This window comes from Sus scrofa, chromosome 9 (assembly GCF_000003025.6).
Source record: "Sus scrofa isolate TJ Tabasco breed Duroc chromosome 9, Sscrofa11.1, whole genome shotgun sequence".
Classification (NCBI taxonomy): domain Eukaryota; kingdom Metazoa; phylum Chordata; class Mammalia; order Artiodactyla; family Suidae; genus Sus; species Sus scrofa.
This window is the reverse complement of record NC_010451.4, coordinates 7121062-7143684: the sequence shown is the minus strand read 5'-3', so window position 1 is coordinate 7143684 and position 22623 is coordinate 7121062. Positions and strand designations below refer to the sequence as shown.

The 22623-nt window shown below is 57.7% G+C and overlaps 1 protein-coding gene across 6 annotated transcripts in view; it reads left to right on the top strand.

Moving 5' to 3' along the window:
• Positions 1-7048, top strand: part of PDE2A (phosphodiesterase 2A) — a 91330-nt gene extending 84282 nt beyond the window's left edge. For all 6 annotated transcript variants that reach the window (XM_003482557.4, XM_013999451.2, XM_021102285.1 and 3 more), the window contains 12 exons: positions 330-407; positions 1469-1591; positions 2022-2092; positions 2360-2482; positions 2754-2841; positions 3064-3111; positions 4072-4146; positions 4311-4410; positions 4608-4720; positions 5089-5127; positions 5249-5355; positions 5653-7048. In XM_003482557.4, coding sequence (XP_003482605.1) covers positions 330-407; positions 1469-1591; positions 2022-2092; positions 2360-2482; positions 2754-2841; positions 3064-3111; positions 4072-4146; positions 4311-4410; positions 4608-4720; positions 5089-5127; positions 5249-5355; positions 5653-5863 — 1176 coding nt within the window. In that variant the 3' untranslated portion in view covers positions 5864-7048. The remainder of the gene's footprint in view (positions 1-329; positions 408-1468; positions 1592-2021; positions 2093-2359; positions 2483-2753; positions 2842-3063; positions 3112-4071; positions 4147-4310; positions 4411-4607; positions 4721-5088; positions 5128-5248; positions 5356-5652) is intronic.

Below are 22623 nucleotides of genomic sequence, written 5' to 3'. Positions count from 1 at the left end.
TTGTCCAGAGCCGGCAGCTCCAGCCTGGGAATCCAAAACCTAGGTCCCTGACCACCAGCCACACTTCCCTCTGCTTCTCCTTCTCTGTTGTGGCTCTCAGGCTCCATCACCGAAGATGGGGCAGACTCAGGAGAGCCTGCAAACGCCAGAGGCCTGGAGAGGGGGCGCCGGGGAGATCTGGATGAAAGTCGTAGCGGCCTCCTTGCTCTCCTGGGGCCTGCGTGGGACAGGAGGGAGGGGTTCTATCTGATCCCTGGGCCCCAGTCCTGGGCGCTCAGAGATTTCACAGCCGCCTTGCTTGAGCCCCATCTGTCCCTCTTTCCCCCCAGTCCCTCCTGTACAAGAAAGTGAATGAGGCCCAGTATCGCAGCCACCTAGCCAATGAGATGATGATGTACCACATGAAGGTAAGCCCCGCCCACAGGAAGGGAAGCCCCGCCCACAGGAAGGGAAGCCCCGCCCAGAGCTTCTGCCCTCCTTCCGAGCCTGCAGAATGCTCCTCCACTGCCTCCCGGATCCTCAGGGGCCCAAGCCCAGCTTGGGCTTTCCGATCACCCTCTCTTGGAGATAAGAAGGTAGAGCCAGAGCAATGCCTGGCCTTTTGCTCTCCTGCCTCCTGCGGGGCAGCCCCTCTTCAAAGCAGTTTCCAGTTCAGTCCCAAGGCTGGCAAGACTCAGCCCAGGCGAGAATGCGATTCAGGCAGGTGTTCCCCGTGTCCAGGGATGACTCCTACCCTGGGACTTACTGAAGGCTGGGAAGCCCGCTCAGGGCCCACCCCAGCGCCTTGGCACAGTGGTCACACAGACCTGGGCAGTCTGCTGGTCTTCTGTCCATTGCCAGACCCCGCGCAGGAAAGCTGGCCCAGACTCCCGTTCAGAGTGTGCGGTGTCATTGCTCATTGGAACATTTCCTCTCATCTGTGTACAAAGCAAAGCGCCCCAGATTTTGTGGCTAGGGTCAGAGCTGTAGCAGGAAGGGTTGAGGCTAGACTCTGGGATGGTTCTCCCGAAAGAAAGGAAGGAATCTTTGAGGGAGTTCCCTGGTGGTGCAGAGGGTTGAGGATCTGGCCTTGTCACTACTGTGGGGCAGGTTTGACCCCTGGCCCAGGAATTTCTGCATGCTGAGGGTGCGTGCACCGCACCCCATCCCACCCCAAAAAAGAAGAAGAAGGAATCTTTGAGTTATTGCCTATGAAAGGCTGCCATGGTTTGGGGGTGTCACAACGAGGTGTTGTCTGTCTTTGACAAGGCTAGGTTGTCACAGATGAGGGTGGCGACAGGCAAGGAGGCACAGGATGCGGGCTGCAGGACAATGAAGGGAGGGTGGTGTCTCCTGCCCATAGAGAGCCGTGGAGTGGATGGCCCCCCGGGCACATGCTGAGCGGGAGGTCCCGCCACTGTGGGAACTTGAGGTCGCAGGCCCTGGATGGGGTGTCTTGTCTTCCACTGCCCTGGCTGGTCCCCTCTAGGTCTCTGATGACGAATACACCAAACTTCTCCATGATGGGATCCAGCCCGTGGCTGCCATTGACACCAATTTTGCCAGTTTCACCTACACCCCTCGCTCTCTGCCCGAGGATGACACGTCCATGGTGAGCTGGCCTGTCCCCACTTGACAGCTGGGGCTTCCAGTTAGATGTACCTAGGAATTTCCTGGCAAGACGGAGTCATCGAGGAAGGCCACGGCGTCTTTCTCAGAGATGGAGCAGGCACGTGGTCTGCCAGCAGGGGCCACAGGTCCTGCCCAGAGCCAGGGGCTGGACTCGAACCAACCATGGCCTCAGGGCTGGCACCTCCCTCCATGTTTTTCTAAGATTTTATTTGAGCGTGGTTCCAAGAGTTCTTAGAGCTCATATTTCTAAGTTCATGGCTCTAAGGATGCTTGGCTTTACCGTTTTGTGCTTCTCTAGTTTAGATTCGAAGTTCTAAGATGCTGAAATTTTGGAGGCCTCAAGAGGGGCCGGGGCAGGGGGCTTATCTTGAAACTGACAGTCTCTGCTCCCTCCTTTCCGCCCTCTGCAGGCCATCCTGAGCATGCTGCAGGACATGAATTTCATCAATAACTACAAAATTGACTGCCCAACACTGGCCCGGTGTGTGCCCCCCGCCCTCCCCTCCGCATGCAGGCAGCCCCGTCTCTGCCTTCCTCTGTCCCTATCCACCCCGTGCTCTGGGAAGGGCTCTCTGAGGATGCCCAGGGGGAGGCCCAGTCTTATGGGCCAGGGAAGATCCGCGAGTGAGAGGCAATTCCCAGACCCTGGCACCAAGAGGAAAGGAGAGGAATGGGGGCAGGGAAGAGCCTGGCGGGCTCCCTGGAGAGGCGAGCCTGAGGTCCTGCGCTGCCCCCTCCGCTCCCCCAGGTTCTGTCTGATGGTGAAGAAGGGCTACCGGGATCCTCCCTACCACAACTGGATGCACGCCTTTTCTGTCTCCCACTTCTGCTACCTGCTCTACAAGAACCTGGAGCTCACCAACTACCTCGAGTGAGTGGCAGCCCTTCCCCCACATCTGGCAGCCATGGGGGGGGAGTCCCCTGCCCTGGGACAGGGCAGCGCTTCCTGTGTGGCAGCTGTCTTAACCTGCACCACCTCATGGGACCCTCTTAACAGCCTCGGTGAGAAAGGTGCAGCACCTCTTTCCAAGAAGGGGACCAGGGGTCCTGAGCTCCGGTCCGGTGACTCCTGGACCTCTCAGCCAGCCGGCCCTCCTCTGGAGGGGCGTGCCTGACCTGCCTGTCCTCCGTCTCCCATCCAGGGACATCGAGATCTTTGCCTTGTTTATTTCCTGTATGTGTCACGACCTGGACCACAGAGGCACGAACAACTCCTTCCAGGTGGCCTCGGTGAGACCCGACGCTCCTCCCGCTGGGCACCCTCCCCGGGTGTCTGGGAGTCCCCCCCTCCAACCTGAGGCCAGGAGCCAGTTGAGAGACAGGCGGAGGCGCCCGCAGGCTTTGGGAGATGGGGGAGCACTTGGGGCGGAGGAGCGGGGCAGTTCTTAGCCTCATGTGGTGGCTCTTGCCTCTGGACACGAGGAGTGATGGCTTTGTTTTGGGCTTTTCCAGAAATCTGTGCTGGCTGCACTCTACAGCTCCGAGGGCTCTGTCATGGAGGTACCACTGTTCTGCCCACTATCCCTGTCCCCACCATCCCCTTAAGGCCACTGACTTACAAAATTGAGGCCCAGCACCCGCCCTTCCCAAGCCCTGCCCTCCAGACCGGCCTTGAGCGCTGGAGCCAGCCGGGAGCACATCTGGCTTATTCCATGCAGATGCGCTTGGGCAGGTGCGGGTCGGGCTGCAGGTTGTGCCCGGCCAGCTTCGCCAAAGGAGCACCTGTGTTAGCACATCTCTCTCTGCGTGTCAAGGACCCTGTGGGCATGGGCTCCACTCCTATCACACTCAGCTCTGCCTTTGATTGGGGTCCCCTCACCCCGGATGGGAGCTCCTATGGGCAGAGAGACAAATGCAGAGACTGCTCTGAGCTCCTTGCACTTGGCACAGAGCGTGGCACAGGATGGGAGCTAAACTCCAAGGTCACCTTGGCCCACGCTGCCCTCCAGAGACTGCTCCTGCTTCGCACACTCGCAGGATGAGGGCTGGCTTCCTCCGGGGCTGCCTGGTGGTGGCCTTGCTTGTGCCCTCTGCGCCCTGGGCTAAGCCTGCTTCGTCTCTGAGTGACAGCCCTTCGGCGTCAGGAGACAGGGGCCTGGCCCTCTCCTCGTCGCTGTCCTTTCTTGTCAGCCCACAAATGGCTGCATGAATTAACGTCCGGGACGCGGAGGAATCATTTCAGAATTGTTCCAGCTTGAGAGGCCCTCAGAGCTTGGCTTGTCATGTCCCTCCGTGTGACAGCTGAGGAGTCTGAGGCCCAGAGCCGGCCAGGGACTTGCCCAGGGCTTCATAGAGGGTTGAAATAGAGCCCAGAAAGGGAACGGTCCCCCCACCCCCAGTTCTGCTTGCTGTGCTCACCTCGGGGATTGGGACTGGGCCAGCCAGGGCTGCTCCTCCCTTGGGGTCAGTGGTGAGGGGCGCCCCCCCCGCCCCAGCTGGCCCCCTTCACTCTCCCCCCAGAGGCACCACTTCGCTCAGGCCATCGCCATTCTCAACACCCACGGCTGCAACATCTTTGACCACTTTTCCCGGAAGGTGATGGGGTCGGGGGTGGGGGTGGGGCAGTGGGACCTGGGAGCTGGCCTGAGATGGGAGAAGGAGCGCGGAGCCCAGCCGTGGGGGCTTCTGAGTCTGGGGGAGGGGGCGGGGCGCCTGGCCAGAGGCCCTGACACCGCACACACCCGCTGCCCCCGGCCCAGGACTATCAGCGCATGTTGGACCTGATGCGGGACATCATCCTGGCCACAGACCTGGCCCATCACCTCCGCATCTTCAAGGACCTCCAGAAGATGGCCGAAGGTGCCTGCCTTTAGCCCGGGCCTCGGGGTTGGGGCGACCCCAGAGGGGGAATCTCAGACCCCCCCCCCCCGCCTCAACCCAGCAGGCAGACGCAGCCCTGCATCCCTGGCTGCCATCCAGGGTGCTGAGTTCCCTGCCCTCAGAGAGCAGGTGCCAGGAGGCTGGGCCCCTCTCCTAACCCACTCCTCTCCCGACAGTGGGCTATGACCGAACCAACAAGCAGCACCACAGCCTCCTTCTCTGCCTCCTCATGACCTCCTGTGACCTCTCCGACCAGACCAAGGGCTGGAAGACCACGCGGAAGATCGCGGTGGGTGCCGCCCCTCCCTAGGAAGGCGCACGCTGCACCTGCCAGCCCAGGGCGGCTCCTGCAGCCCCAACACCCTCCCTGTCTGAGCTCAGCCCGGCTGTCGGCTGGGGGGACAGATACCGAGAGCACATCAGGGTGACAGATGGGGAGACGGAGGGAGGGGCATGGATGCACACAGCAAGCTGTGGCGGGTGGAAGGTGGGCCAGGATCCAGCCACTCCTCCCCTTCTGGGGGCAGGCCCCTGCAGGGGGACGGTGAGGACAGGCCCTGAGTGAGGCCTCAGCTTGCCCCCTTGGGAATGGGCTGTGGGGGAGCGTGGGTGGCTGGATGCCACTCACAGGAGGTGATGAGACTGTTGGCCTTTCAGGAGCTGATCTACAAAGAGTTCTTCTCCCAGGGAGACCTGGTAGGTAGGGAGTGGCCTCAGGGGGTCCAGGCTGGGGGGGGGCTCCCAGCCTGGGCTGGGAGGCGCTGGGTTAACTGGATGGAGGAAGGGGAGGCCAGGCCTGATGGCTGGATGGCTGCAGGAGAAGGCCATGGGCAACAGGCCGATGGAGATGATGGACCGTGAGAAGGCCTACATCCCCGAGCTGCAGATCAGCTTCATGGAGCACATTGCCATGCCCATCTACAAGTGAGTGAGCTCGCGGCCCGCTGGGACCCCGCCCGGAGACAGTGGGGTGGGTGGGACGGGGCTGGCCTGGCCCGCGCCAGCTGATCCACCTCTGGACTCCGCTGTCTCCAGCTTTGCCCCTAAACGGGCCCTTCGCGTCATCCTCGGTCCCTCATGGCAAGAGACCGTCGTGCTGCCCTTGAGCTTCCCGTCCGATGTGCCTCACCTCTCTCGTGGAAGTTCTACCTGTCGTCCAGCCCTAATCTTTCTTGCTGCTCACAGTCTGACTTTTGCCTCTGACCCCCCCCCCCCCACCAGGCTGCTGCAGGACCTGTTCCCCAAGGCGGCAGAGCTGTATGAACGTGTGGCCTCTAACCGTGAGCACTGGACCAAGGTGTCACACAAGTTCACCATCCGCGGCCTCCCAAGCAACAACTCGCTGGACTTCCTGGATGAGGAGTACGAGATGCACGAGCTGGGCAGCGCCAGGGCCCCCGTCAATGGCTGTTGCAGCCTTGATGCTGAGTGAGCCCCTCCTGGGACCTCTCCCCGCCCAGGCCTCCTCCCACAACCCGCCCCTGGCCTGGCCACACACCCTGCGACCAGAGCCACGGGTCCTGGATTCCAGACCAGAAAGTCCCGTGGGACCCTGGCCAAGGGCTGACGTTCCAGGCCTCAGTTTTCTCATCTGTATAATGGAGGCAAGACTTCCGGCCTCACCGAGACTTTGTCATTTGTCCTCTGAGAGCACTGGCTGACCAATGAGCACCTCTGACCACACCCTGGCAAGTCCCCACCCCCCACAAGCCACTCCCTCTCGGAGGCAGCCTGGTGTTTCTCCATTCCCGCCCCACCAGATCTGTGTCCTTTTTCCTCTGGGGGCACCCCCTGCCCCCCAGGATCTTCATACAAGGAGGTGGATCTCTTTGTGGGTCTTAAGAGACAGTCATCAGCTTGGCTGGAGGACCAGACGTGGCCATGGGCCTGTGGGTAGCCCGGGGGCTGCGCTGTATTTGTGCTGGAGACTGGGACCCAGGGAGATGCGGGGCCCCGGGAGGAAGCTGCTGGCGGGGGTGGGGGCAGCTCAGTGCCACAGGGAGAGGGGGCTCAGGAAGAGGGCAGGATAGGTGCAGTGGGCAGGCAGGGTCCCTGGGCTGGGACGCGGGCCTGGGGTGGGCCAGCAGTGCTTCCTCTCGGCTGTGCCACCCTGGGCAAGTCCCTTCTTCTCTCCGGGTGACACAGGAGGCTGAGACAATCTCTTCCCTTACATCCATTTTAGATCAAAGTCCCCATGGCTCTGTGGAGTCCCAGGAGAGGCCATGGAGTGTCCCTGGCACCCTGGGGCAGAGAGCTGAGGACGCTGAGTCTCTGGGTGGCTCCCTGAGTGTACCCCTTGGCCAGAGCCCCTCCTCTACCCCTGCAGCCAGAGGGGCACCTGGCCTCTCTCCTCTTCAAGGCCATGTCCGCCCGTGCTCCGGGGCTTGGGAGACCCCACAGTGCCAGGCCTCTGGGGTCACCCCAGCTGCCAGCTTCTCCCTTCTCTGTTTTATTCTGGGAGTGTCGTGGGTGGGGGGAGGGGGGCCACCTGCCTTACCTATTCTGAGTTGCCTTTAGAGAGATGCGTTTTTCTAGGACTCTGTGCAACTGTTGTATATGGTCCCGTGGGCTGACCGCTTTGTACATGAGAATAAATCTATTTCTTTCTACCAACCCTCCCCCAAGGGGCCGTGTGCAGACTTTGTGCAAGTGGTTGAGGGGGGAGGCACAGCATGGGGAGCGGCAATGCCTTTTAGAACTCCCTGGCCACTGGAGCTCCCACCTCTGCTGCTTAGCCCTCTTTGGGGGGAAGCCTAGACCTGTTGGGGTACCCTTGGTCCAGTCCTGTGCCAGATAGTGGGGACTTAGGTGTGGATGGCAGATGCAGAGACCTGAGCATGGGGCAGCGAGTGTGAACTAAAAAGGAAGAATTGAGGGGCTGAAGCAATCAAGGAGGCTGCCTGGAGGAGGTGGCCTGGTGCTCCTCCCAGACCCCCTGTCTGCCGGTTTACCCTAATCATGAGCCAAAGCCTGGGCCTCTGAACCCCTTCCTATTCACACAGGTACCTGCCTGTGTCCCTGTCACTCGAGCCACGGGGGTATCCCTGAGTCTGACTCTGCATCAGATATGGTCCAGGGTTGTATCTGTGGGGTTAGTTCCCTGCTCTCCTGGCTGTGAGAGGGTCAGCTTCTGCAGACAGAGGGGGCAGACTGCAGAGTGGGGACCACGAGGAGGCCCTGACTGGCACAGTCTCCAGCTCCCAGCCCCCAGTGGCCTTCCCCCTCCCATCCCCTCCTGGTTCACCTCCCCCAGATCAGTAAAGGTTGGGGCCAAGCACTGGACTCTCCTTTCTAGGGGAGGGAAGCCTGGGAAGAGATGGCCAGGGCCATGCTGTGACCACCCACTGTGGCCCTGGGGCCCCAGCCTTGCCTTTGGAATCACAGTCTCTGTCTGCTGCTCCTGCCTGGCAGGTTGTCCTAGTTCGGATTCTGTTCCTTGGGGCTGAATGGTCCCAGGGCTTCTGGCCTCCCCCGGGGCCATGGGGTCCAGGCCCTTCCCCTGCCCAGCCCTTGCTTTGGGCTCCCCTGGTCTGTTTGTCCCTCACAGCACAGGACCCAGGCTGATCAGTGGGCCCCAGGTGGCGGTGAGTCAGCCCCAAGGCTGACATGTGAGGGCTGTGCGCTGACACAGCAGCTCCTTTAGGGAGTGTGTGTATGTGAGTGTGTGTGTGTGTTCCTCTCCCACAAGCCTTTGGGCAAAGTGGAAGCACAACCTGGGTACCCACACCTGGGCCTTAGTCTCCCTCCCCTACCTCTGCTGTCCCCAGCCCAGCTCTCCCCAGAGGATGCTTATTCCCATTCGAGGCCCATGCTGTGACACATCCCTCTGCCACCAAATTCAGCAACTCACAAATATTTCTTCATGCAGGTGGGGCCCTGTGCTGGGGCCCAGAGCTAAATTCATCCCTGTCCCTGGTCTGGAGGGTCTAAGACCCTGGTAGAGGGACAGATCCAAACTCAGGCACAGGCCACCCCACCTTTGGCCCCAGGTGTGGGGCCTGAGAAGAACCACAGCGCGGGCTGGAAGATGAGCAGGTGGTGTCGTCCTGCGGGCGGAGGGGGACAGGCCGTCCTGGAAGGAACGGCCCAGCAAAGGCACGGAGAACGGGAGTGGAACCGGGGGTGGAGGGCGAGCTAAGGCCGGATCAGGGGGCGCCAGGAATACCCGGCTGTGGAGTTCGGCTTGACTTTGTGGGGGCACAGGGGTGCCGGGAAAGGTTTTGGGCGGAGACTGGCTTCATGTGCTCTTGAGAAAGCTCCAGGGGGTGGGCAGAGCCAGAACCGCGGGAGAGGGTGGGCGGGGGTCGTCCCGGGGCGGAGGCTCCGTGCCCTGGGCGGGGCGAGGGAGCAGGCGTGCAAGACGCGTCGGATTGACAGAGCTTCTGACCAATGGGATGGGAGCGGGGGCGGGGGCGGTGAGAGGACCCGCAAGGGCCCGGGAAAACTCCGCCCCGCAGCTCAACGCCCCTCTCACCTGCTGCCAGGTGAAGGGTGGAACCCCTGCTGCCAGGTGAGGTGAGCTCCCTGGGGAGATGGGCAGGGCCGCTGCTTGGGAGTGCCAGGGAGGGGACGGGAGTGGGAGTGGGAGGACAGATGGGAGGAGGGCCTTGCCCTGCGCTGAGCCTGCGGGCAGCCCTCCCCCGTTCTGAGAAGGCAAGGCTTGGCCCCGGCTTCTGGTTGCTGCCGTGCCCTCCCAGCTGAATGGTTTCCTTTTACAGGAAACCTCACCTTGATTCTGTGCCTAGATACTATTATCTCCTTCTGTAGCCGAGAAGCTTGAGGTTCAGGAGGTTAAGGAATCGGCCGAGGGCGCCGTGAGCGCCTGCCTCCTCTCCAAGGGCTCTTTCTCAGGGACAGACGAAGGAGATTCAGGAGGGCGGGGTCCCCGTCTGCCTCCGGAGGACTGTCGTGGAGGATAGGGGTGGTGAGCAAGTGGGTGGGGGCCCCAGAGAGGGTCTGGGGTCCACTCTGCGCCCCCGGGTGGCCGGGGCGGGTGGGGCGTGAGGAAGGCGGCCAAGGGGACGGTGGCCTGTAGTGCAGCTCACAGCCACCAGGTGGCGCCCCGAACCCCCGCTGGCCTCGCCTCCCCCGCGGCCTGGGGGGGGCACGTGGGAGGGCGGGGTAGCCTGCCACCTGTCCACGCGCACACGGGTCTCATCCTTGCACACGCAGGTGCCTTCTCACGCAGGCACACACACACCCGGACTCACATGCTCATTCTCTTTTACACACGGACATGCTCTCGATGTAGACCGTACAGTCTACACCGAATGTCTGCAGACTCCACAGGGAAGGTGGGAAATGCTTCCCATGAGCCTCTGGCCGCTTTCGCTGCTCCCCGAACAGGACTGGGGTCCATCACCTCTACCCGAGGGAAACCCCGTGGCCCCCGGGGGTGTGGGCAGCACCCCTCCTGACCTGAAGCAGCGAGAGGGAGCCTGGAAGGCTTGGTCCTGAGCCGTGAGAAGCAGAGCAGGAAGGCGGGAGCATGAAGGGGCCTCAGGAGGAGGCTGGGGCTCAGGGGCCCTGGCCCTTTGGACGGCGGGGACTGGGCCGGAGGAGAGGGCTTTGCAGACCCAGGCAGGGCGGGCCGGGTGGTGGGAGGCGTGGGGGTGGTGCCCAAGGCCTCAGCGCGCCCTCGGGGTTCAGCCTCTCAGGGCTCAGTCTGCTTGAGACAGGGGTGCGTGTGTGCGCGGGACCTGCGGGTGGGAAGGGGAGGCCAGAGGATGGCGTGAGGTGGCCCAGCGCCCTGGGGGGTGCGTGTGAGAGGGGATGGCCGAGATGCTGGTCACAGCCTGAGCTGCGGCCAGGGGTGCAGGGAGGAGAAGGGTTAGGCCTGTTCTGAGCAGAACAAGTTGGGCCCTCTGGGGAGCCGGGCAGCCTGGCCAGACTCTGGACTGGCACCTGCAGAGAAGAGGGAGAGTTGGGGTTGAGGTGGGCCTCGGGAGAGGGGGAGGAGGGAGGATGTCCGGGAGGCTTCCTACCCGGCAGGAATTTGCACTGCTGAGTCCTCTCTCCCAAAACACAAACAATGGAAGGGTTCTGGTGGAGCCCCGGAACCCCCACTCTCTGGGCAGCGCCTCCAAGGCTCCCCTTTCTCCTGGCAGGCTGAGCACTGGGATTCCTCACTGGACTCTTTTGCTGTCCGTAAGCCCGGGTGATGCGTTCTCTGGAGGCCTTCAAGGTGCAGGAGGTGAGGGAAGGCTGCCGGGTTCCGCGAAGTTTTGTGGGTAAATCCGCTTATAGAAGACACAGCCGGATTGTTCTCTGGGGGCACATCAGGATGGGTGCCTCCAGGATGCAAGGACACTATCAAGTTTGAATATTGGTGGGGTGGGTGAGAGGAGGGGGGTTGAGGGTCCTTGGTGGGGTGGGTGAGAGAAGGGGTTTGGGGGTGATTGGTGGGGTGGGTGAGAGGAGGGGGGCTTGGAGGGTTGCAACTTCCTGACAAGATGGCCGCCGCTCCATCCCTAAATCGCCCCTGGAGAAACCATAGGACCTTCCAGGAAGCATGGAATTCTAGGAACTAACAAAAATAGGCTGGGGCACAGGGTGGTGGGAGTTGGTGGAGTTAAAAGTGAGCTGCTGGGTTGGCAGAGGGCACTTGCCTCGTCACCTGGGACCTTGGACAATGGATCATGGCGGGTCCCCCATCTCTGCATCACCTCGGGGGCTTCTCCACACCTTTGGGCAGCAGCTGGAGGGAAAGAATGACCTGTTGATTGGGAGGCTCTCCCAAGGATAGGCAGGGAGCATTGTCCCCTTGGTGGGCAAGAGACGCTGAGACCCAGAAGCTCAGCTGGTGGGAACCTCCCTGAGTGAAAGGAGCTTGGGGCACACCGGCCCAGCCCGGTCAGATGAGGGAACTGGGACCAGGAAAGGGCAGAGACCTCTAAGCCCACACAACCATCCAGCGGCGGAGCAGGGATGGGGAGCACCTCCCAGGTCCTGGTCCAGGGTCTCCCCACTTCCTCGGGGGCGGGGGGGCAGGCTTTGCTTCCTCAGGCCCCACCTAGGACTCACACTGCCCCCTAGACCTGGGGAGCCGGTCTGTGTCTCCCACACCACTGCCCCTCCACATCCGCGCCGTGCTGGGGTCAAGGGTGGGGAGGGGCCGTGCAGGTTAGAACAGCCACCCTCTTTTCTCTTCACATCCGCCCTGAACCGTTCCTCTGGCTCTCAGCTTAGACACCTGGGTGGTTGTGCCTGCTGGGTGCAGGCAGCATCTCTCCTCACGTGCACCCAGAGCCCCGGAAGGGCAGGAGCAGATCTGCCTCAGCTCCCGTTTCGCATGTCCGCCTTCAGAATCTGGCACAGGGCAGGTGCTCGGAACAGCCACGCTGACTGCTAGGAAGTGGCAGAGTCGGGACTCCAAAGCACGTGTTGATCAAGACGCAGCTGAACAATGAGGGGGACCCTCTGCAAAGCCCCACACTCCTCTCTCTCTGCAGCTCTTTCATCTCTAGCCCTCTGCCCTGTGCGCGCTCGCCAGCTGGCCTGTTCAGACTCCCAGACCCAGCTCCTCAATTCAGGGGCACTTCCAGGCTTCATCTGGGTTCACTCGGCCTGTGGGGTGGCCGGGAAACCCTGCCCCTCTCCCGCCCCGCTGTAGGGACCGTGGTAGGATTTGCATATTTTCTGCCTATCTTAGGATCCCATTCACCATACCCAGTGCCCCGAAAACCTTTATGTCATTCGTTTTGTCCAGTTTTATTGTTGCGGCTCTTTCAGGCAGGAGGGTAAAATCTAGTCTTTTTTTTTTTTTTTTTTGGCTTTTTATCTTTTAGAGCCGCACCTGCGGCATATGGAGGTTCCCAGTCTGGGGGTCTAATCGAAGCTGTAGCCACTGGCCTAGACCACAGCCACAGCAATGCCAGATCCGAGGCGCATCTGTGACCTACACCACAGCTCACGGCAACGCCGGATCCTTAACCCACTGAGGGAGGCCCGGGATCGCACCTGCAGCCTCATGGTTCCTAGTTGGGTTCCTTTCCACTGCACCACAACGGGACCTCCTCTCTTTATTAATCTGCCTCTGTTGTTGATGTGTTATCTTCTGGCTTCCATCTGGAACCATCCTTTCCGCCTGAAAACACTCTTGGCGCATTCCCTTTTGTGCAGATGTGCTGATGGCGAATTCTTCTGGCTTTATTAGTTTGAGAATATCTTTGTTTTCCCTTTATCCTTGAAGGATGCTTTTGCAGCTACTGAAGTCTCGGTTAGTGGTATTTTAGCGCTTTGTTTGTTTACTTTCTGCTTTTGAGGGCCACACCTTCAGCATATGGCAGTTCCCAGGCTAGGGGTGGAATTGGAGCCACAGTAGGCCCTTGTCATTTCTGCTGTGCCTCTGTGAATCCCAAACTCCCAGCTTCCCTCCCCTGCCCCCCTCCTCCTCGGCAACCGACGGTTCCCTTGAAGCCCTGAGCCCATTGGTTGCAATGGTTTTTCTTCCCCCATAAAATGTGAGCTCCTTGAGGGGAGCGTATGGTGCCCAACACAGAGCCTAAGACAGAGTAGGCACACAGCAGAATTTACGGACTGCTTAAATGAAATGTTAGGCTCTCTGAGTCCGCCCGAGTGACTGCGTCCTCCGAGGCGGCTGGGGCCAACCTGCACATCTTGAGGCGTGTCTCTGCAGTGATCCTGGTCACGCACGAGTTACCCCATTCGGTGGAAGAAAATCATCTTCTCTGCAAAACCATGCCGGCGTGACCAGCAGTCGGCCTCCCATCAGAGGAAACCATGTCCACGGTAGGATCACGCTGGCGTGACCAGCTCTGAGCATCAGTCAAAACAAATCGGCTTCCCAAACCCCAGCAGGTTCTGGGAGGCAAGATGATCTCACCAGGAAGCGGCGTATAAAAGAAGGCCCGAGAGAGAGAACTGAATTCATGTTCTATCATCATCGAACCAGTTGAAACTTATCACCGGTGGAGTTCCCGCTGCGGCTCAGTGGGTTAAGAATCTGACTTCGGCGGCGCAGTGGGTTAACAGGATCCAGCGCAGCTGCAGCTGGACAATCCATTTCTGTTGTTCGAAGCCTCCCGGTTTGTGGCGCTTTGTTAGGAAAGGGCACAGCAGGTGAGGCAGGGGGCAGGGTACCTCCCCTCACAGGGTGGATGCAGTGGAGAGGACGAGACGGCGACTCGTTTCCCCCTTGAAGTCTTGGGGCCACTTGGCGGGACACTTAGCCACTGAAGACCATCTGAGACACACACACATGGCGCTCCCGTCGTGGCTCAGCGGAAACGAATCTGACTGGCATCCATGAGGACACAGGTTCGATCCCTGGCCTTACTCAGTGGGTTACGGATCCGGCATTGCTGTGAGCTGTGGTGTAGGTCGCAGACACAGCTTGGATCCCCTCTTGTTGTGGCTGTGGTGGAGGCCGGGTGGCTGTAGCTCCGATTGAACCCCTAGCCTGGGCATCTCCATGTGCTGTGAGTGCGGCCCTTAAAAGACAGATAAATAAATAAATGACATACACACAAAAGCTGGGTCCTCTTGCCTCAAAATAGGACATCGCTTCAGTACAATCCGTGATTCATGTCCTCAGCTCTTGCCCTTTCCTGTCCTGCTTGCCTCACCCCCTCACAGGAGTTACACGCCCACCCTCACCCCCCGGAGGTCACTGTCCCTCGGAATGTTCCTTACACTCTTCCCCAGGCTCAGCCCCACGGGTGCCCTGGCTGCCGGCGGCCTGTGGTGGTGCATTAAGGCGGGGCCCTGCCCGAGGAGGTTGACAGTAATCTGGGTGACATGTGAATTTATTGATTAATCAACTAGTTCCTGAAATAAATTGAACACACATTTGTTGAAAACACACTCTGCCATCCCTGGCTGGGCAGTGGAGGGACGGCAGAGATGGACGACGACCAAAAAAACAGACGCCAGGCTTGCAGACGGATGGACAACCAAACTGAGACAGGCTGGGGCCCGGGACCCTTGACTGGAGTGCCTGCTCCTGGACACCTGTCACCTCCAGCAGCAGAAGGCAGACACTATAAGGGCCTGCCCTCTGGGCAACGAGGAACCATCGGATACAAAAACCCCCCTACAAACAAACTGCCATTTTGGAGGTGCCCAGAGCAAAAGCAGGGCACTGCGTGTGGTCCCTGCACACAGCACCACTGGGGGGGGGGGGGCGCAGGGAGGCCGCCTAAGCCACCCTTCCTGCCTGACCCACCCATCCTCCCCCCACGCTATTGAATTGACCAGCCCACCGTCCTCGGAGCACGCAGGGCACCTGCTCTGTGTTTTCATTCTCTGCTGCAGCACGAGCCCCACTAAAGCCTTGTGTGAATTCCTGGCCTCTTATCAATATCTGTGGATTCAAAGATCCAAGGGCCCGAGTCAGGGGTGACAGAACCAACTCAGAAGCAGACGTAGATCTGCGTAAGAGCCCCCGGGGCCACGAAGGAAAAGCAGGTGTTGCTACAAGAGCCTCTGCGGGGGGGAATCCGACTTGGTCGTGGTGGTCGTCGGAGGAGCCTTAGCAAGAGCGAGGCGGGGCTGAGGCCTGAGGTGAGAGGTCGCAGGCGGAGGGAGGTCCTGCGGCTGGAGGGACTTCGGGAAGGTCAGTGGAGGGGCGGCTGCGAGACTCCGAGGCGAGAGGGGGTGGTGTGTGAGAGACGAGGCAGGAGGAAGCCAGGCTGTGTCTGAGTTGGGACTTTAGCCCCAAAGGAATGAACATTAAGGGGTTTCAGGAGGCCGGGGGCCTGGTGAGAACCGGAGACACCCCCCACCCCACCCCCGCGGGCTGCAGCATGGGGAGGGGACCCCGCTTCAGGGCTGGGGGCCGACCAGGGAGGGCGCTCTTGCAGCGGTTGAGGTGAGAACGCCATCTGAACGTGGGCCAGGGTCACCGGGGATGGAAAGAAAGATTTGAGAGACAGCCTTGGGCATGCGCTGGACACGATGTGTGGGAGGAAGCGAGCGGATGGTGACTCCTAGTTCTCTGGTTGTGCAAACGGCTAGATGGTGGTGCTGTTTGCTGGGAGAAGGATCCCTGGAAGAGGACCAAGTCTGGGGGAGAAAATTCTAAATTCAGGCAGAAGTTTGTATAAACCCTATGATTGAGGGATATCAGCTGTTACCATCTACTCATTCAAAGAGTATTTAATGAGGGCTTGCTGTGTGCCGGGCCTGTGCCGGGTGCTGGAGATGAAAGGGAAGGAAATTAACACTGCAAGGCAGTGGGGCAGAGAGATTGAGAGGCATGGTTTGGTTCCCGTTGTGGCTCATCAGAAACCAACCCAGCTAGTATCCATGGGGACGGGGGTTCAATCCCTGGCCCTGCTCAGTGGGTTAAGGATCCAACATTGTCTTGAGCTGTGGTGTAGGTCAAAGGCTAAGCGCTGCAGCTTGGATTTGACCCCTAGTCTGGAAACTTCCATATGCCCCAGGTGCAGCCCCAAACCCCCCTCACACCCTGCCCCCCCAAAAATATATGGGCATCACAGTGTTCAACTTGGCTTTGAGACCTGGCTCCACGGCTTTCTCATTGTATGACCTTGGGCACATCACCTGGCCTCTTTGTGTCTCAGGAATCTCTGTGGCATCCGTCTCCTGGAATGTTGTTTGGATGTGGTGAGAATACTGTAATAGCTTTAGCACTGTGCTTGGTACACAGTAAGTGCTTAGTAAAAAGATGCTGTTGTTGGTTTTCCGTGTAAGGCACGGTCACCTGTCCTATCCAGTCTTCCCCGCCACCTCGCCGGGAGCGAATGACCACTGCATCTCATTTCCCAGAAGAGGCCCCGCTGCCGAGCGCCGCCCCAGCAGCCTTTCCCTCTTCCTCGCCGTGAGGAGTCGGGAAGTTTGTGCAGGTGGCCCTCATTCTGCATTCAGGAAAGCTGGCTCCCTCGCCTGTTTCGGCGTCTAAGTCCCGATGCGCCTAAGCTCATCGTGGTGCATCCGTTCCCCTGTCCGTGGATGGATGCAGGCGGTCCTCGGGTCTGTTCCCATCCAGCCACGAACTCATTCAAGTTGCCCAGGAATGTCCTGGTTTTAGTGCTGTTAGTGCCGGATCCCAGGAAACATCAGTTCTGGGCAGACGGGGCGGACTGGGCGGACTGGGTAGACTGGGTTGGTTGGACACCCTGCTTAGCCAGAGACCTGGGGAGGAGACGTCTTCTATAGAGGCGTGAGGGTGTGTGTGTGTGTGTGTGTGTGTGTGTGTGTGTGTGTGTCGGAGATGGAGATGGGGCATCTGGAAAACTTACTGTTTGCTAAGAATCAATGGTCAAGGCTACACACGTGGAGGACATGTCCCTCTTTGTGGGAGGTCTTTGTTTCTGTGTGCTGTGCTCGGAGGTGCTGGAGCCATCCTGCCACCACGAGACGAGTTAAGCAACACGCTGAAGACAGCAGGGTGAAGGAATGGAAAACATTTGGGTCCTGGAAAACACTGCTGGGCTAGAAGCTCTTAGCTCAGGCGTCGTTGCTGTCAGAATGATGGACCACAATCTCTGCTGATGGGTTACTTGCAGCCAGAACAGCACCCAGCTGGAAAGAGGCAGAGCTGGGTATGAGCCTGTCTCCATCCTGCTGTTCACGTCTTAGTACTAAACACCAGGACAGAGAGAAGACGAACTCCAGGAACGATTCACCTGGGACAGTATTTCTCAAAGTGTGTTACTTCCACACGATGCTCTCCGCACAGGGATTCCATGGTCAGATGGGCTTGGGTGACATGACGTGATGTTCTCACTAATACCTAGTCATCTTGGATTGACCCAGCGTTTCTCAAAATCAGTCCGATGTGGAATTTGTAGTTTATTTTTTTGTCCCTATTGATACCTCCCAGGTGTTCCCTGGTTTGGGAAACGGCGAGGTGACAGAGGAAGCGGCTGTCTGGAGCATCCGACCTCAGCGTTGGGCTCTGGCTAGGAGGCCACACACGCCTTGGTTTGCCGGTCCTCTGAGGTGATTATTAAGAGCGGCCCTGTCCCTCCTCACTGTGTCCCAGTTTGGGGTGATCCTCTGTGTGGTCCCTGAGCTCTGGACGTGCGGGAGTGCTACCCGGAGGGGCCCCTTAGGCTGAGGGATCAGTGCTGCCACCTTGAGGAGAAGATCGGCGTGGCAGAGGGTGGTTGCTGGGACGATGGCGCAGCCGCCCCGAAGGGTGAGGGCCGGGGCAGTGTGAAGTGGAGCTTCGGACACGCTGCGTGGGACGTGCAGAGAGGGAGATGGGCCGGTGGATGAGCCTGGAGACGCGGGGGTGGGGGGAATGGCCGCCGCAGCAGCAGGGGGTGGCCTGGGCACAGAGGCGGAATGTGGTACCCGCGGTGGTGTCCTCCTGAGTTCTGGTGCTTGCCACACTCTCCGGGAAGTAGGGTCGCCTTGTGGTTTTCCTCTCATTTGCCACCTGCCTCCCTCCCTGGAGCGGAAGCTCTCTGAGGTTAGGTACTGTGTGCGCTGCCCACACCTGTGTCCACAGCATCGGAGGCCATTCCTCATCCACGGTAAAGGCTCAATAGATATGCGTGAAGTAAATGAATCTGAGAGGGAGGAAATATCCCCCTAAAGCACCTCGCGTGGAGAACCAGAAGGGCATTAAGACTTAAAGAGCCGCTGCTGTGCCCCAGGGCCTTGTCGGCAGGTCACCTCCTGTAGCATCCTTATGCCTCCAGGCAGAGATCATGGATGGGCTAATGATGAGTCAGCAAACCCCCTTCATCTTTCGAGGCTCAAGCCCCTCAGCCTCCAGAAAACCACCCCCGTCTGAGCCACTGCCCCTGCACTAAGCCTCCCCTCCTTGGAGCTTATAAAACCCAGCTCTTGGCTGCCTGCTGTTTGGTGTGGTATTTCATCAGACCGCCTCCCACGTGGCTGTAAACGCTTTCAGAACAGAGGCTCCATCTCTTGTTTCCAAGTCTCCCCCACAGAACCAGGAGCTGAGCTGAAAAACAGCCACCCTCTGTGTTCCCTAATTGATAGGTTTGTCCTTAACGCTGGTTCCAGCACGGCCTTGACTTAGCCCTCTCTTCTGGCAGTTAGCTCCTGCCGCTCTGTACGTTTTCTCTCGGTCAGGACTGCTTCCTGCCCTGCCCCGGAACACCTGACAAGCCGTGTCTCGAACAATCAGATGCCTTCATTATCGCACACGAGGAGAGGTCTGGAGGCAGGCCGCCGGAGGCTGGGGCAGAGCTTCCCAGATGCCATCAGAGGCTCAGGCTCGTGGCTGCTTTTCACTCTGCCGCCCTTGGTGTGCTGGCTGGTTGCCTCGTGGTACAAGGTGGCTGACAAGGTTTCAGGCTTCACAGCTGGGTTCCTGGCAGGAAGAAGGGAGATAGCAGTGAGGCCAGCTCGTGTGTCCTTTTGATCAGAGAAGCACAAGCCTTCCCAGAAGGCTCGAGGAGACTTCTGCTTCCCCATATTGGCCACACTAAATATAAAGGTGGAAACAGTTTAGGTTTTCTAGCCTCTGCAGTTAGGGGACAAGGGAAGTGTGTGAGGATGAGTGTTGCACGAGCCATCGACAGTGATTGCTATGCATTCTCTAGAAAGAAGATAATCAGACTTGTTTTCTCTCAGATTCTGAAATCTCCCCATCCTAAGCAGGACCCTGCTTAGATGTCTTTGTTCCCCGAGAAATACTCTTATGTTCTTTTTGAAAATTGTATTTAAAAATTTTTTATTTAAATATGATTGATTTGCCTTGGGTTAGTTTCAGGTGCACAGCAAAGTGATTCAGTTATACATATGTATATAAATAGATAGATTCTTTTTGAACTTTCTCTTTCACTGGAGGCTCTTAAAGATAGTATCGTTCCCTGTGCTATACGGTAGGTTCATGTTGGTTATCTATTTTATATGTAGCAGTGTGTATCTAAGTTCTTGATAGTACATAAACATAAAAGACACGGTCCATTTCTTGAAAGAAGACATGCCGACGGCTAAAAGGCACAGGAGAAGATGCTCCACCTTGCTAATTATTAGAGAAATCAAATCAAAACCACACTGAGGTATCACCTCACACTGGTCAGAATGGACATCATCAAAAAGTCTACAAATAATAATTGCTGAAGAGGGTGTGGGAAAAAAGCAACCCTCCTACACTGTCGGCACGAATGTCAATTGGAACAGCCACTCTCAAGAACAGTATGGAAGTTCCTTAAAAAACTAAGAATAGAGCCACCATATGATCCTACGATCTCTCTGCTGGGCATCTATCTAGAGAAAACCATACTTCGAACAGATACGTGCAGTCCAGTGTTCATTGCAGCACTATTACAATAGCCAAGACATGGAAACAACCTAAATGTCCATCAAGAGAGGAATGGATGAAAAAGATGTGGCATAAATATACAGTGGAATATAACTCAGCCAGGAAAAAGAATGAACTAATGCCTTTTGCAGCAATGTGTATAGACCTAGATATTATCATACTAAGTGAAGTGAGTCAGTGACAAATACCATATGATATTGCTTATATGTAATATTAAAAAAAGGACATAATCAGCTTATATACAAAACAGAAATAGATCCACAGACATAGAAAACAAACGTATGGTTACTGAAAGGGAAAGGGGGGACATAAATGAGGAGCTTGGGATTAACATATACACACTACTATACATAAAGCAGATAACCAGCAAGGACCACTGGAGAGCACAGGGACCGCGCCTCGATATTTTGTAATAATGTATAAAGGAAAGGAATCTGAAAAAGAATATCTACATATGTATATACAGACACACACATATAGATATATGAACCATTTTGCTGTGCACCTGAAACAAACACAGCATTGTAAACCAACTGTACTTCCATTGAAAAACAAGTCACAGTCCATGCCCTTCGTGGCCACAGAGCACGTGGGGAGGATGTGACGTCACGGCGGAGATAAACAATCCCGACAGGGATGTGTGCCCCATGCTGCGGGATGAGGAGAGCCCAATTTTGGGTTAGGGGGGTCAGGGAAGGCTGCCCGGAAGTGGTGACACATGAGCTTGAAGTGGCAGGTAAATATGTGAGGAAGGGGCTGCAGGGGGAGTTCAGGGTAGAAGAACGTACACGGGCAAAGGCGTGGTGTTGGGAAGAGGGCATAGCACCTGTCAGGAGCACCAGGAACTCTGTTTTGCGGGCGTATTGGGTGCAATTGCGGGGGCAGGTCCCGAAAGGCGTGATGTGTCCTGCTTGGGTGCCTGGAGAGAGATGGTGGTGCCGTTTTCTGAGACAGGAGTTACTGACCGGAGTCGAGTCCTGTTGACTTGGGGAGACTCGCGCTGTGCTTAGTCTCCATGATGTCTGAGGACAGCCCCATCCGCTGCCTTGACTTCAGCTGCCATCTTCCGACTCCGAAATCTGCACGCCTTGTTCAGTTTTCTTTTCTTCTTGGTCTTTTTGTCTTTTCTGGGGCTGCACCCACGGCATATGGAGGTTCCCTGGCTAGGGGTCGAATGGGAACTGTAGCTGCCAGCCTACACCACAGCTCACGGCAACACGGGATCGTCAACCCACTGAGCAAGGCCAGGGATCGAACCCGCAACCTCATAGTTCCTAGTTGGATTCGTTAACCACTGCGCCACAATGGGAACTCCAAGTTTTCTCCTCTATATTTCCAGCCTGCATGTCCAATGCAGCTTTTTCTACGTGACAACCATGCCCCACATTGAGTAGCTAAAACTAGAACCATGCTTTTAGTTTCTGAATCTGTAGATGCGCAATTAATTCGGGCTTAGAAATTAATCTCTCCGTAAAGACTTAAAGCTAGAGGGGTGATAACTCCAATTATATCCTCCTTTTAATCCATCTGGATTCGTGTCTGCAAAAGCCGTTTGCGTGATGCTAGGTCATGTTGGATCTGTCCGTGTGTTCTTCTCAAGCCGCATTAGTGAGGAGAACCCAGAGGCTTTCGAGGTGTATGGGAAGAGTAGCCATTCACGGTCATGCCCCAAGATGGTGATAATTCTCCTGCTCCCTGTCACAGTGTCGCCTGCACGACCACAGTCACGTTGACTTTCTGCAGAACACCGCACGGGTCTCCTGTATTGATGACATCATGCTGCTTGGACCTGGTAAACAGAAATATGGTCCTAATAAGACCCAGACATGCCAGGGCATGGGGAGATAAACTCTTCAAGATTTAGGCGCCTGCTACATAGGCGAAGGTTTTAGGGGGTCTGGGTCTGAGACATGCTGGGACATCCGTTCTGAGGTCAAGAACAAGTTATACCTTCTGCTCCTCCCTGCTAAGCAAGAGATACATGTTGGATGGGTCCTTTGGATTTTGGAAGCAGAATGTGTCACACTGAGGATACTATGCCAGCGTATTTATCAGGTAGTCAGAAGTCTGACAGTTTTGGAGTTCCCGTCATGTCTCAGTGGAAATGAATCCACCTAGGAACCAGGAGGTTGTGTGTTCAATCTCTGGCCTCGATCAGTGGGTTAAGGATCTGGCGTTGCTGTGAGCTGTGGTCTAGGTCGCAGACGCTGCTCCAGTCCCATTCCTACCACTTTAGGCTCTGCTGGAAAGAAGCCCTGGCTCCCAGGGAGGGGGCGAGCTCTTTTTTTTTTTTTTTTTTTCTTTTCTAGGGCCACACCCGCAGTATATGGAGGTTCCCAGGCGAGGGGTCTCATCAGAGCTGTAGCTGCCAGCCTACACCACAGTCAGAGCAATGTGGGATCCGAGCCACGTCTGCGACACCACAGCCCACGCAACGCCGGATCCTCAACCCACTGAGCAAGGCCAGGGATCGAACCGCAATCTCATGGTTCCCAGTCGGACTCGTTAACCACTGCGCCACCATGGGAACTCCGGGAGGGGTGAGCTCTTCACCAAGAGACACAGGAGGGTCCCACAGAACCCAAACCTATACTGCCACCGGTCACTTTTGGGTTCCATACCAGAGGTTCAGAAGGCAGAAGTCAACTTGTGATGGTGACGACCCTGATTGTCACAAAGACGCAGGGCTGCTGGCATTCAGTGGGACGGAGAGGGGAGTGTCTGGAGGTCACATTCCCTAGGTCGCGTCGTGGTACGTCTGTGCCACCGCCAGGGCCACCGAGGCTTCCTGGCCAGACAAAGGCAAGGCCACCAAGGCTCAGATCCTTCAGGGACAAGAGTCTGGGCCGTCCCCTTGGCAAGCAGCCTGAGGGCGAGGGAAATTTAGAATGGGCCGTGGTGGGGAGAAATGGCAAATAGCTGTTGGAATTGTAAATTCACACCGAGACCATGTCTCACCC